This window comes from Anoplopoma fimbria, chromosome 12 (genome assembly GCF_027596085.1).
Source record: "Anoplopoma fimbria isolate UVic2021 breed Golden Eagle Sablefish chromosome 12, Afim_UVic_2022, whole genome shotgun sequence".
NCBI classification, from domain to species: domain Eukaryota; kingdom Metazoa; phylum Chordata; class Actinopteri; order Perciformes; family Anoplopomatidae; genus Anoplopoma; species Anoplopoma fimbria.
This window is the reverse complement of record NC_072460.1, coordinates 3,568,289-3,582,640: the sequence shown is the minus strand read 5'-3', so window position 1 is coordinate 3,582,640 and position 14,352 is coordinate 3,568,289. Positions and strand designations below refer to the sequence as shown.

General features: G+C 43.4%; 1 protein-coding gene across 1 annotated transcript in view; it reads right to left on the bottom strand.

Annotated features, from left to right (window-relative positions):
• Positions 1 to 851: 851 nt before the first annotated feature.
• The window catches only part of agrn (agrin), a 232,876-nt gene continuing 219,375 nt past the window's right edge, over positions 852 to 14,352 (bottom strand). The window contains 5 exon segments of the mRNA XM_054608599.1: positions 852 to 2,102; positions 4,737 to 4,840; positions 6,178 to 6,402; positions 11,039 to 11,126; positions 11,809 to 11,992. Coding sequence (XP_054464574.1) covers positions 1,942 to 2,102; positions 4,737 to 4,840; positions 6,178 to 6,402; positions 11,039 to 11,126; positions 11,809 to 11,992 — 762 coding nt within the window. The 3' untranslated portion in view covers positions 852 to 1,941.

Genomic DNA, 14,352 nt, shown 5'->3' with positions numbered 1-14,352 from the left:
AAAATAGCACAAGACCATTTGATACTCAACCACGAACAGGCATGATTTTGTCTTAGAATATTGCCAAAGTTCTCATATCAAAACAAGTGTCCTTAAGTCGGGTCATCGCAGCTTATTGTGGTTCAGCAAGGACGACTCCGCGTTGCATCAGTTCACTGAATGTTACAGAATTCGCACTAGTTATACAAACCCATGCGTTACTATGTTAATTTGCAAGTACTGTAGGATTATGCATCTCCTCCCATTTTTGCGGCTGTTATGGCTTCAAAAAGGTCACAACAACATCACAGTCTCTCTCTCGCTCGCTCTCTTTCTCTCTCTCTCTCAACAGCCGGAAAAAAAGGACTCCTCCAAGGAATGCTCCTAGGTCAAATGCGAAAAGAAATGAAGTCTCAGGCAGAGTTTTTTGAAGCTTTTTTTTTTGTTTGTGTTGACAACAGATTGTTGTTTGACAGGACATCCCCAAGGGTAGTCGCTCCCACTGTGATAAGATCTCTCCTCGCCTCCTTTCTGTCTGTCCTTTATTCTTCAGTCTTTGCTTTCAGCACCTCCTGAAGGTCAGATATGGTAACAACTCTTCCCCTTATGCACCAGTCTGCAGAAGTCCTGCAAAACTAACTGCTCCCAAGAAAAAAAATCAAAAGATCAAAAAAAGACACAGAGAATGAAGAAATATAAATCATTATTCTGAGCGCCGTAGTTTCTTGAGAAATAAGAAGAAAAAAAGGAATCTTTTTATAGTCATTGCAAAAAACAAACAAACTCCCAAGCAGTGACAATTTTCCCAATTAGAAAGTTTTTTTGTTTTTTTGGGAACAAAATGTAAATAAAACAAACAAACAGAAACCAGATTCAAACCAACACTGCAGAAGTGCATGCATTTATAGTGGTCATCATTAGTTACATCTGCGGATTGTAAAAACAGAACGCACAACAGTACATGAGAAGCACAACTCTCCGAAAGAGAACCCATCTTACATATTCACAGTCTCAGGTATTATTTATATACTCTATATTTATAACATTTATTCATGTCTTGACTTATGACTAATGATATGCGAGTCGTTGTGGAACGCAGCGCTCTCTCCGTCATGTCAGGTTGCTGTGTAAGTGAGTCATATTTCAAAACTAAAGGCTCTGATGGGATTCAGATTGAGTGGAGAGTTTTTTCTTTTCTTTTCTTCTGGTTTTTTTTTTAGTCTGCGCTGTGAGATGGGGGATGATGGAGTAGTTTCGACTGTGTACTTTCTCACTGTAGCAGCTTGACTGATGTCTGAAAATTCCCATTAGGAAAATACAGTGGGCAAGCGGGGCTGATTACAGAGTTTTCTTGACTGGAGACGCCAGCTGGCTGCAGCATCAAAGAGCTGCACACACACCGACCACAGCGCACACTGCATGCAGCTCCCACGGGGGAATGTATATGTCTATGTACTCGTGGATGTAGAGGCCGTGCTTGGGGAATGTGGACGATATATATATGGCACCAAGACAAGGCAGTAACCAGAGATCATCGGCGAAGTCCACCAGTGTTCAAGTAATGAGCGGGGGGGGGGGAGGAGCAGGCGTTTCTTCTTCTTCTTCTTTTTTTTTAAGCTGGCGTTTGTTTTAAAACAACAAAACTGACAAGAATAAAATATCTCCTTTTTAACAGAGATGCCTGCTTTTTTGAAAAAGATGAAGGGGCCAGGGCAGTTAAGAAAAAAAAGAAAGTGTGTTCTGTTTATGGAGGTGCAGATAAAAAAAAAAAAAAAAAGGACAAAATATATCAAATAAAAATCAAAACAAACATATTCATTATCTTTCCATATAAAAAGCGATGAAAAGTATACAAAAATAGAAAATAATTACAGCAGGAGACATGGGCGCTATGGAGGGAGCGAGTGGGAGGGTTTGATTTTCTTTTTTTCCGTTGCTCTCGATATTCTGTCTCTGCTGGTTTTATTTGGCGGCGGAGCAGTGTAATATTTTGGGGCTGTTTAAGGCGTCTTCCACCAGGTGGAGCTCCACGGCGTCCACCACCACGTCCTTGATGCAGCCAACAAAGCCGGTGCTGTAGGCCTTGGGCAACCGACGGGCCACCCCCAGCTCCTCCAGACCACCTGAGGGGAGACGGAGGTTAATGCAATGATAAATCAGCTGTACCTAAACACACATCCACTTATCGTAGGGAAACCACAGACACTAAATACTCAAAAGGAGAGACTATTTGAGTGTATTTTAAAGGGCTACTGCAGATATTTACCATTGGCCAAGCACCCAAAAAGCTAGTTCCTACATTTCCCATAATACACCAATAGTAGTGTTTGATCAGGCCTTCCCTGACTCATCTTTCAAATTCCAATTCCCCCCATTCCAGGCTTTTTGATACAAGTTTTAAATATCGAAGCCCAAGCCAAGATTACTCCTGATGTTTACAGGCTGAGTTAGAGTTGTCTATGACTAGTGAACTCACCTCCCTGTTCAAATGCATGTCGTGCCTCTTTAAAGATCACACACCAGGACAAAGATTTGGATTTCATAACAAATTAGACCTTGTGAATGCCATCAAAAGGCTGTACCGGAAAATATTTTGGTAGAAAAAATGTATTTGTGGTACTTAAGCAGTTACTTGTCTTTATCAGGCTTTGTATTTGACAGGTTGACACTTTATTTGTCAGACCACCATGATCAAAGGGAGGAAGGCAGAGAGCCGGCACACCAGCCAGAGTAGATTAAGATAGAGGAGAGAGAAGGTTCTTTTAATTTGACAAGGTGCATAAAGTGCTCAGAAATGTGCCACGGATGAAAGGTGATGATGGAGTGTAAAAATACGAATACCCACATTTCATTTGTTCCCATCTTTAGTGCTAAGCTCTCACTGCTGTGCTGTGAACCGCCCTGATATCACCTGTCCTTCAACTAGTGCATTCAGAGTCATTCTTAAAGTTTGAGTTCTTACAGGTGCTGCACTTTTCTTTGGCTGTCCATCCATGTTGAAAACCACTGCTAACTACCCACTTCTTCCTCTATTTATTCCCCCCCAAACAACTGTCTGGCTGTCCAAAAAAAGTCCCAAAAAAATAATGTTAAAGAAAGAAAGAAACTACTTGTTAGAAATAGTCCCAATAATAAAAACTGTTGACAGCGTATTCTAGAAGACTACACTTTTTGTTAAAGTCAAATGCCATTCACCTCCGTTGTAGAGAGGTGGAGGCAAGAACTGTATGGCTATATACCACAAGAGATAAGTGACTATTTGTCAAATAGACCCTTTAGAGCACTTGTGAACTGGATGTAAATGAACTCACGTAAGAGTTTATCTGTCATAGAAAGTTTAAAAATGGAAATTTCTTAATATGAAAATATCATGGATTTGTACTTCAAAGCAAAAGTTCCAGCCCCTTGTACTTTCCATTTCGTTTTAACTTTCCTGCACTTTTTTCTTCTATTTCATATCATCCAAAGCTCTTTTAAAAGAAAAAAAGAAAAGTCTCATAAAGTCCTTTTGTGTTGGCTTAATGACCTAATTGCCGGGTGTGTGGCAGCCTCCTTTTACCCTTCTGATGGTGTTTTGAGCTACTCGTTTGAGCCAGCACACCCAAAGTAGTCATTAGTGTCTTTCTCATTAGATCAGCGTGAAAAAAAGTATTTATTCAGGATTTAATAAGATCTGTTCTTACTGGTAGAGAGGCTGACCCGAGTGTTTGATGTTTTACCTGGCTGCCATCCCTGCTCTCTCTCTCTCTCTCTCTCCTGTTATCTACACTCTCAGCATCCTCCTGCATCCTCTTTTTCTCTCTTCACTTCATGTTAGTCCAACTCCTCTCCCTGCCTCCCCCACATTCCCCATCTCTCCTTCTCTCCCCTGTTTCTCCCCTTCTTAATCTGTGTCGCTGAGAGTTCATATCCCCGTCGAGCCTTTTTACATCCCCTGTCCCTGCCCCCTTTAATCGGATTGCGTGCCTCGGAATCGCGGATCGACAGGGCTAATTTCATGCAAGTTACAGATGAATTAATGATGAACAGTGGAAAGGGGATTTAAAGAGGAGAAGGGCTCTCGACGGGAGGGCTTGTGTGAGGATTATGTATTCTTGCTGCGGGGCTTGCTCAGCACCTGTTCCCCTGCACTGCCTCGACGTGTGTGTGTGTGTGTGTGTGTGTGTGTGTGTGTGTGTGTACCTCTACATGCAGCGTGTCTCTTTAAATGCCACTCAGGCTGCTTCTCCTCTCAAACTCTTCCTCTCTAACCGCCTTTCGATGTGCATTTTAAAGAAAAGTCTGACTTTATTCCGCCGCCCGTCCTCAATGTTATTTTCCCTCAAAATGTTCAAACCCCGCCGAGCCGTGTGTGTTCTTTCAAAAAAACGATTTCTCTGAGCCGAGTTCAGACCAAATTGAAGAGGTAGATAACGGCCCGACTTTGGTCATTTTCAATTCAGGGGAGCAGACAACTTTTGAATTAGTCAGATAGCCTTTCATTTCTCAACTCAATACTTGAATAGGCTTGGACATTTTTTTTTTTTTTTTTTTTTTCCAAACCGCAATCTTTTTTCCCTGTCAGAGACTCTTGCTCTTCCTCTGCAATGCCAATGAGTTCATTGCTCATTTTTTGGCAGCCTCTTACCAGTGGCAAGGATGGAAGAGTAGTTCGGAATTACAAGTATTCCCTTGACTCCATGTACTTTATGGCATTTTTGAAGACACATTTCTTTCAATTTTTCATTATTTGTTTTTTTACATGTGTGGGCACCTACCCAACCACAGCGCTCCGTCTGTGTCCAGCTGTGTTGCTGCCAAAGGAGATGACCCTGTTACCGCTGCCTCATTGCCGACCTGTAGAGAGCCGTCTCTAAGTGCTCTAAAGAGGAGAAAGAAAAAAAGAGAGAGAGAGATGCAGTTGAGAAGTCGGTCTGACGCATGCATGTCATAGTGAATAGCTGTAAATTGAAGTTTCGTTTAATCTGAAGCATCAAGACTCCATTGCTCCACTGCCAGGACACTTAGCACTCACATTACTGCCTCTGCCAAGCAGCGCTCTAAATGTGCCTGTCTACCGGCTAACAGATGCCGTTAGAGCGCCATTTGTTCTAGGTGGCTCTGTGCTACGCATTAGCACACTTGTGTGAATTGTGACAACGGCGGTAATTTGCAGCCATTAAAGTGGGTTTCCAACAGAGACTGAGTGTCAATAAAGGCAAAGCCTCAAACACAGATATCTATGGAACTATGTGAGCTGTGTGCCAACATGCTGGGATGTTTTTACACCCTCATCAACACCCAAATGTTGTCATCTTCCAGCATCTCATGTGGTCTCCCAGTAAACCTGGGACTGGGATGTTTCGGAAGGAACGCAGAGGTTTCTCTGGGATCGATGAAGCCGGTCTAATTATCCCCCAGCACGCGTTCAACGCCGATAAAGCAGAGATCGCGTGGAAGGTGTTAAGTGGGTCATTCTTAAAGCTCAAGCAGTTAATCCACTTCTAATGAAGGAATCCGTTAAAGTGGCATCACTGTGTGGCAAAAAGTAGTGCTTGTTTTTCTGAATCTGAAATGATTATCCAAATTAAAACCTGTGTTAGTGTGTCCTATTTAAGGGTTATTTATTTATTTTAGACACACGCTGTGGGTGTATAAAATGTCATCAAGACTGAATCAACATCAACTGATGGTAATGGGATTAATTGTGATTTTGATGGGAAATTTCACTACCAAAGCACATCGTCAATTGACATGATCAGAGCAACTTCACTATTGCAGCTGAGCAATGTGCAAATTGCAAATTTATAGTCATATAAATAGGATCAATGTATGTATACTGTATGTGTACAGTGCATGTGTTACTATAAGCACTGTTGTGAATTTCTATTTACTTCCTGGAAACATTTCTTATAATGGGCCAAAATGTGTTGGGATGTTGCCGCGTGTTCTTCCTTTTTTTATACGTTCATTGATGTGTCTAAGCAATTCGATGCTCGGTGCGTCATACTCATGCATCACCAGGCATGAAAATAACCTTAATCTGAAACTAATCACAGTCATCTCGGTGCAGGGGATCACTGCGTAGCACAGAATTCATGCAAGACATCACACAGTTTGCAGCAAACACAAATACAATATGGATTAAGTCTAATCCTGGTCTAACTGTTCCAGCTTTCACGCGCTGATCCCCCAGCTACCTGCCATCTCCCATCTTACCTGCTGGCCTTGATGTGTATCCAGCGGTTGGTGTCTACGCGCACCGAGGAGCGCAGCACCACGGGCTTGGAGCCCAGGTCGTATGTCATCTGGACGTGTCCGTCCACGATGGCCAGGGCAATGTAGTCGGAGCGCTCCACGCCCTTCCCGCTCCACAGCACCAGGCCGTGGGTCGCCTCGGTCCGGATGCTTAGCTCAAACTTGTTCACCAGCAGAGCCTTCTCACTAGGAGGAGAGGAAATACATTAGTTAGCTTTTGGTCCAATTCATCAAAAGAGAGGGCTAAACTTTTGAGTAGCTGACACGGTGCTCGTGTCATGTGTAGCTGCGTGTGTGAAGCTGCTGTTGTCTGGAGGGTACATAAGCTATGCTTCAATGACACATGGTTCTGTGTGCCAGTGAATGTAGCCAGAAAGCTTTGCGGCTCTGCCTCTACAACCTCACACTAACAGAGCCACAGTGGTTTTAAGGATGCAGACTGATTTTAGGAGTAGCAGGGCGCTGCTCTGCTATTAGCTTCCCCACATCCTACTGAGCCTGTACTGCATTGCTACTCAGTGCTTCCTGTGCTGCTCTGTATGTGTGAATTTGTGTGTGTTGTTTAGGCAGCTGTTTGATCTCCAGTGTCTCGACTGCTGCAGAGGCTTGGCGACGTCCACCTATTCCCAGAGAAGTACTGCACGTCACTGTCACTGCCAACGTGCCTCCACTGTATCTGTGAGCACAGACACACATCCATTCCTGCATACAAACACACTTACAAAGTCCCTGTTGTCTCCAGCAGCGATATTGTAGAGATCCAGAAAATCATTCCCTCCGTTTGCATGTGTGTGTGTGTGTGTGTGTGTGTGTGTGTAAGACTGTGTGTGCAATGTCATCAATCAGCAATTGGCTGCACATCTGCCAAATGGATCTACTTCCACCTTCTTCAAAGGGTATTTAAACACCAAGACAAAGACAAGGTGAGGACACGTACGACAAAGAACCAATGACACGTGGGTTTAAAAAAACCAAAAACAAACAGCAGCACAGCGCTGGAGACAAAGATTAGACAAGACAGACAACAAGACAAAGGAGTCAGCATAGCAAACAATGAGGCTCATGGGAGTTCAAACAGGACGGGAAATGGGAAGGGGGTAAAGAGAAACTGAGTATGGCAACTTCTCCTTACGCTTTAAGAAGTGTTCAATCATTTTCTCCTCGTGTTTTCTTTGATTAATGAGGAGGAATTAAAAAAAAGACTGTCGAGTATACAAGCAGTGAGATGATATTTATCTTTGGAGTGTATCAACTGCTGGCCTGAGGTAAAGCCATTTTGACAGCTCAGGCCAACGTTAATGCTGGTGCACCTCAACAGAAGCGGGGGAGTCAAATTTTCAAAAACATGCTTAGTTTGGAAACTTTGACCCCGTTGATTAACCAAATCCGCTGAGGTAAACATGAAGAAGAAAAAGAGAATCATTTTTTCCTCCAGAGAGAGAGAGAAAGCGAAACATAAATACAGCTCCGTGAACCCTCTCCTGGCGAACCCTCAAAGAGCTTACAGGGCCCAATAAATCTCCATTGGAGCGGCTTGTCAGTGATAAGGTCAAGGTTATTAAAAGTGCTGAATATATCATGAATAAAACAACGCCGGCGCACAGTTCTACCTCCTATATACCGCTGACTTCATAGATCGCTTGCCTATTATTGCTGATATTTTTCTTTGTAAACAGAGGGATTTTATCTACTTCTTACATGTATTCAAATTCTCTGGAGGGCTTTCCAGAGTGCTGTCCTCTGTTTCAACTCTAGGTGGCAGTAGCGGTTAGAATAATAAGAAGCCATCGGGGAGGACGGCTGCTGCAAAGAGACTGCAGCTCCGGCTGGTTTTGTGCCATTATCACAGCCCTGAACTTCAGAATTAATTGAAGCAGAGGCTCTTTGTGACTCGTATTGGTCACTCTATCTCAATAATGGAAAACAATGTTTTTGTCTCTGCGGACGAAGCTTTAGCCCTGTGAGAGGTCGGGGAGGGGTTTTCTGGAGAGGAAGGGGGGATGATGAGGAGGTGGAGTGGACGGTACCAAAGTCTAAAAGCTTTTGAGAGACTCACCTCTGCTCAGATGGGTTCTCCAGAGACTCGGGACTTAAAGGGAGCAGGGGGAGAAAGTCAACGGCATGCAGTGTAAGCGCACGAGGCCAGGAGGAAAGAAGGAAGGAGGGGAGGAAGGAAGGAAGGAAGGATGTTGTGAGACCACTGGGTGACTCACAGGAGGTCTGGTTTGGACCTGGAGCAGCAAAAAGCATAACTTATCTGCTCTAACACAGTATCGACCGCGTCAACAGTCGATAACAGCTGCTGTGTGATCATAGGAAGCGTGTAGCTTAGCCCTGATCACACCGCAAGGCGTTCCTCCAGGGAACTAGACGGATCAGGATGGATGACTAATGCACCAAAATGCCCTGGGATGAAGCATTTTTCTTTTTCTTTACATGTGAGCATCAAGATTAAGTACACTCATGGTCAGTGTCCACACAGGTAAAAGGCTACTTTAAGTCAGCGTCCTCCATATTTATGGCGCAGCACGCCACAGTGCAGCGGCAATTACCTTCGGTCTAGAGATGGATGCCGTGAATGAGAAAAAATTGAGCAATTGTCCAAAAAATGGGGTCAAGCGCCATATCAGTGGAGAGTCATGGCCAAATATGATTTGTCACTGAAATAATGGGGCTTGAGCGCAATCGACCCGAGCTTTCAGATATGAGCAGAGGGGCGGGGGAGGGCTGCGATCAAAGGGTGCCGTAAATAGTAACAGCGATATTAACCCAAGGTGAGCGTTTGACATTTTGGCCCCACCCCAGGTCTTAATGGCACTCTCGAGAAATGTTTTTTTCCAGTTCCCTTTACAAAATCAAATCACGCTGAATTGATCGGCCCGCCTTCAGAGTGCTGCGGCAGGGCTCGGCTTTGCCTTAGATTCACTCTCATTGTGGCTCTTAGTAAATGTGACATCCATTAAACTTTTGACAGTCTGGCTCCAAGGACCACTGTCCCCTCCTGCTAAGTGAGATTGATGCCCGTGGCTACACACTGCGGAGAGATCTCAATTGGAGGTCTAATCTACAAAGGGAGACAAATCTGTGATTAACATGTCACTGCCTCTCTGTACGGCCCGACTCTGTAATTATTCACAATTTACAGTTGGAGATTTGGCCCCCCCAAAAAAACAATTTGAGCCCTGGCATGGATTGGAACTCTGGGCTGAATCCAGTCGGCTTCATTTGAGCTGAATTCTGCTTTGTGTGATTTTTTTTTTTTTAAAAGGAGGTTACTTACCGAGCTAATGAGCTGGAAGAAAAAACCCTTAATAACTAAGTCATGACCGAGGGCTTTCCCAAGCAGAAGCTCTACAGGCAGCATAAACTAGGTTAAGGGGTATTTAGTACATACTCCTCTCGCAGGGGTCTCGTTCATTTCCCACATAACAGATTCAGCGTAAAGTGCACGGCAATTCATTTCGCTTAAGAACGAGTTACAACCATGCATAAAAGAATGCACATTCTTCGTACAGCAATTCATTTTCTCTGAGGGGGTTGAGCACAATGCTTATCATGCATACATTCATGCTTCCCTTTGTACTGGAAAAAAAAAAGCAAGGATCTAATGACACTGCAGAATGTGTTTAGGATAATGGAATCTGTCAAATTAAATCATGGGTATGGAGCTTGAGTATAAAATCTGACTTAAACGGTAAAGATGATTTTCTGTGTGGAAATTATGACTGGAAGGTGAATGTACTTTAATCTCTCCAGTTGGGTTAACTATCAAAAATGGCAATTTTATTGGGGGTTGTTGTTAGTTGGGCTTGATTTGGAAGCTGGGCAAATACCCAGTCATGAAGTCTACTTACTCTGGGATCTCATTGGTCAGTTGGCTTGAGTGAGAAGGAGAGACAGCGAAGGACATTCATATGAGACAACACGTGTGTGGACAAAGGACAAGGGAGGTCAGACTGAAGGACAGGACAAAAGGTCAAACAACTGGAACGCTGGGATCAGCGACAAACAGCGAAGATACACATAACGAGACACACACACAATGTGACAGAGTTCTCCAGCCAGCTGTTGCTGAGTGGGCGTGAGGTGTGCGTCCCCATCGGGAGCGTGACGATCTGCAGGCTGTGGCCAGCTTTTCACACCTGAGTGTTTGTGTGAAGAGCTGTGAGCTGAAGATAGAGAGCCGTATGCTTGATGTCTTTTTCGGGTTCGTCACATCAACATTTTTTTGTTTATGACAACCTTGAGGCGCACTCTTGCCAACCTTGTAGATGGATAGAAGACTAAAAATGTCTCATCGGCTGGCTTAAAGGAGATACATTTTTTTTTTTTGCCGTTTCATTTTTCATTTTTTTTTTTACACCCGGTCAAAAAACCCCCCCCATTTTACACTTACATCATCAGCTTTTTCCCTTTACTGGGCTTTTGGATGCCAGTTTAACAACAAAAAACAGTCACATATATTCAAAATAGAGTAAAAAGTTGAATAATGCAATTATTGTCCAGGAGCTAGCAGGAGACTGCTGAGCGAACTGAGCGTGCTCAGGGCAACACTGTGATTGTTAACCGTCTCGCTAATTAGCCAAATCCTGTCAAAAGTGGAAGCGGGACTGTCATGGACAGAGGGGGGGAGAATGAGCTATTAGCCAAGTGCCTAGTTCACCCTGAAGCCTTAGCACTGATGATATCATCAACACTGTCATCACGGCTTACCGATGGAGGAGATGGATAGTCAGAGGGGTTATTTGGCTAATAGCTATTACGATGGAGGAGCCGGATGACGCTGAATAAACGAGGACGCTCCCCTTGTCCTTTCCCTTACCTCTTCGTAACAGCGTTGTGGTACTCGATGAACGTCCGCCCGTCAAAGGCAATGGCCTCGGTCTCTCCGGCGGCCTTCTCGTAGACGGCTGTAAAGGAGGGGGGGGGAGAGGGATTTGTTCAGAGGATGAGATCACACCAATCAATAAGACAGAGGGTTCAGTTATCAGAGCCGAAGGCAATGGAGTGTGAGCAAATGGGATTGGGTGGGGTTGGGGGTGGGGGTGATGGGGCGGTTTGTGGTTTTAATTAACGGGAAAGGGACAGCCGGCCACACGCACAAGGTTAATGGCGAAGGCAGTGACTGAGTACGTAAGAAAGATCAGGCCGGAGTGAGTGTGTGTCTGGCTGGGTGACGGGGAGATGATGAAAGGGATGTGCAACTCCAGAAAAAAAGAGCATTTCATGAATATTCCATAGACACATTTCATCATTTTCATAACTGCCGCTTTGGTTTGAAATCAATACGTAAGAACACAAACTGAATGAGACATCGAAGGTCTCGTATCAAGACTATCAGTATTGTCTCGTCAAGGCACGATGGACAACAAACAACTAAACAGGAACTGGTAGTTCACCTTCCGCTGAGGCTAGCCAAGAACAAGCTGTGTTACATATTTCCTTTAAAAGTAAGAGCGAAAAATGTCGGAGGTGGAAACAGTTACAATTATTCATTGCAATTTCACACTGCCATGAAAAGGTGATCTCAAGCCAGCAAGTATTATCATAATATAAGAATAAGCAGTAAACACGACGACTAGAGAAACTCACTGTTCTGACAGCGTTCCCCTCTGAAACCATTGAGGCAGCGGCACTCGTAGGTGTCCAGCATGGGTTTGCAGAGGCCGCCGTTGTGGCAGGGCTCCTGGGAACACGGGTGGTGCTGGAACATGGCCACGTTGCTGGAGTGAAGGGCGTTATCCTCTCTTAGGATGGGGGTACCCATCAAAATGATCTGGGAGCAGGAAACACAGGGTTAAAGGGTGCAGATGGCTTTTCACATACTTTGGGATGAAGGTCAGCATACTTATGTTTAGTACAACTTTTAGAAAGCAGTTGTTTAATGTATTCTGTGTATCTGGGGGAGTTAACCCCGTGGGCATTTATCAGGCAGCAACAGTCTTACGGAAAACCCAATTGTTGGTTGCATGAGACATGTTGTATCCAGACCTTTTCAAGGGTTCTTACATTGGTACATTATAGTTCAGGTCTGGTGTTTTACACTAAACTTTTAGAAAACAAACAAAGAGGAGTAAACAAGAAGTTATACAGAGTGACAGCTTGATTGGACAGTTTTGGTGGTTGCCGGGTGGTGACTTTGTTATCCGTGAGCTGCTTGTTGTTTAACACTTAGCAACTTGAGATGCAAGACTGGAGTTGAGAGACAATGTGTTTGACCGAATTGTTTCACAAGTAGCCAGTTTACAAGCGCATTTTAAACCCATAAAAAGCTAAATCATCATACAATAGCAGTTGGGTTCCAATATTGCTCTCCACACGCACTGTTTACCTGTATTAAACTAAGGGCTGCTCGAACGTGATTGGTCTCTACTACAAGGACTGCAAACAGAAACCAGAAGGCCAACAATGATAATTTATTTTCCTGTTGCCGATAGCGATTACGGCGATTGTCATCTTGCATTATCAGGACCAACATGGGGAAATCGATTCCAGTGACTGAAAGAAGTTTATGCAGCACTTTAATGCTTCTCATGTGTATTTATGTTCTTTGCTGTCACAAAGAGCTCACGAAGAAATAACTGATTATAAGCACTACTGTATCGGTATTATTAGACTGCAAAATGTCCGTATTTTATGATGAATAATGACTAACAGGTAGAGACAGGACAGCAGAAAAGCCACTTTGTGTGCTTCTAGATGACAGATGGTACGGACATCAGGGAGCGCACGGACCTTAGGCATCTTTGACAGCATGATTCAGGGTGTATAACTGTGGGATCGCTGTCACACACTTAATGGACTCAATGCGATGACAAACTACACAGATTTGGATACAAGCGCATCATTTCTAACAGCTTTTGACCCATTAATAGGGAGAATACTCACGTTGACGTACTTGCGTACTTGCGTACGTTGAGTTGCATAAATAGCCAAACAGGTTGGGTGTGAAAGCACCCTAAACCACACGAGGGACTGAGAGCTGAAATATCTCTGTATCTTTGATATTGACCTTCTTGTTTTAATTTATCTCTTGGGATTCCCCCAAATTTAAGAACAAAACTAAATCCCTGGAGTACCACTTTAAATACCCTGAAAACTTTGTTCTATCAAATAGATAAAGCAACAACTAGAGTTAAAGTTTAAAGCACTTTTTCTATCTTTTTCAGGGACAAAAATAGAAACACGTGATGCTAAATACTCAAAACGGTTCTAACTTGAGCAGATACTTGCAGGTTCATGTCGCTGTGCCCTTAAAGGCCCTAAAAATACGTTTTCAGGGCCTTTAATACATTACATACTATATATGAAGTAAAGAAAATACATACTTAATACTCCAGTAAAGCAGTTGTAGGTCAGACATAAAGTTTGCCTCAATTTGAATGTGTCATTTTAAAATACAGGCTAGATTTTTGTATTCCTACATTTAAGACCAACCTGCCTGCAAGCGTAGATACTGTAACTAAATCTGTATAACCCTCTGTTTATGCAATACTCTTGATATTAATTGTTTTTGACCGTTCTCTGGAGGGTTGCCTTTATGATTCTTGTCTTGCTTTTGAATCTATTAGCTCTGTTTCATTGCCTTTTGTTGTCAAATTTATCAGATTCATTTTTTCTCTCCTTTGCAAAACCCTTGAAGATTATGATTTGTTACCACTTCTGGTTGTTTTTAAAAGGAAGGCATCAAGATATGGCGCGTTGTGCTTTCTGCTGAATATTCATTAAACCTAATTATCACCACACATACTTTATACAGTGATGCTGTTGTGTTGGACATGTTCTTCCTCTAAACATTAGCTGTAGACACACAGGTAACGTGTCTCACAAATTAGGTGCTGATACAACACACACGATAAACTGAGAATACATACCGTCTTCCCTCGTAATTAACTATTCCCTACAGGAAGACAAACGCCACATTTAGCTTTTGATTTGCTCGAAAACTGTCAAGGGAAAGTTTGCAGAGGAGAACTAATGACAAGTTTGCATAAACAGTAACATCCTGCCTTTGTTCTGCCGGGTTATTTTTGGCACTAAGAGATGAGCTTTTTGCTGGAAAGTGGAGAAAAAAAAAATAAAACTGGAAAGCTGTCAGAGAAAGATCTGAGAATAGTGAAAGTGGAGGGGGGGGGA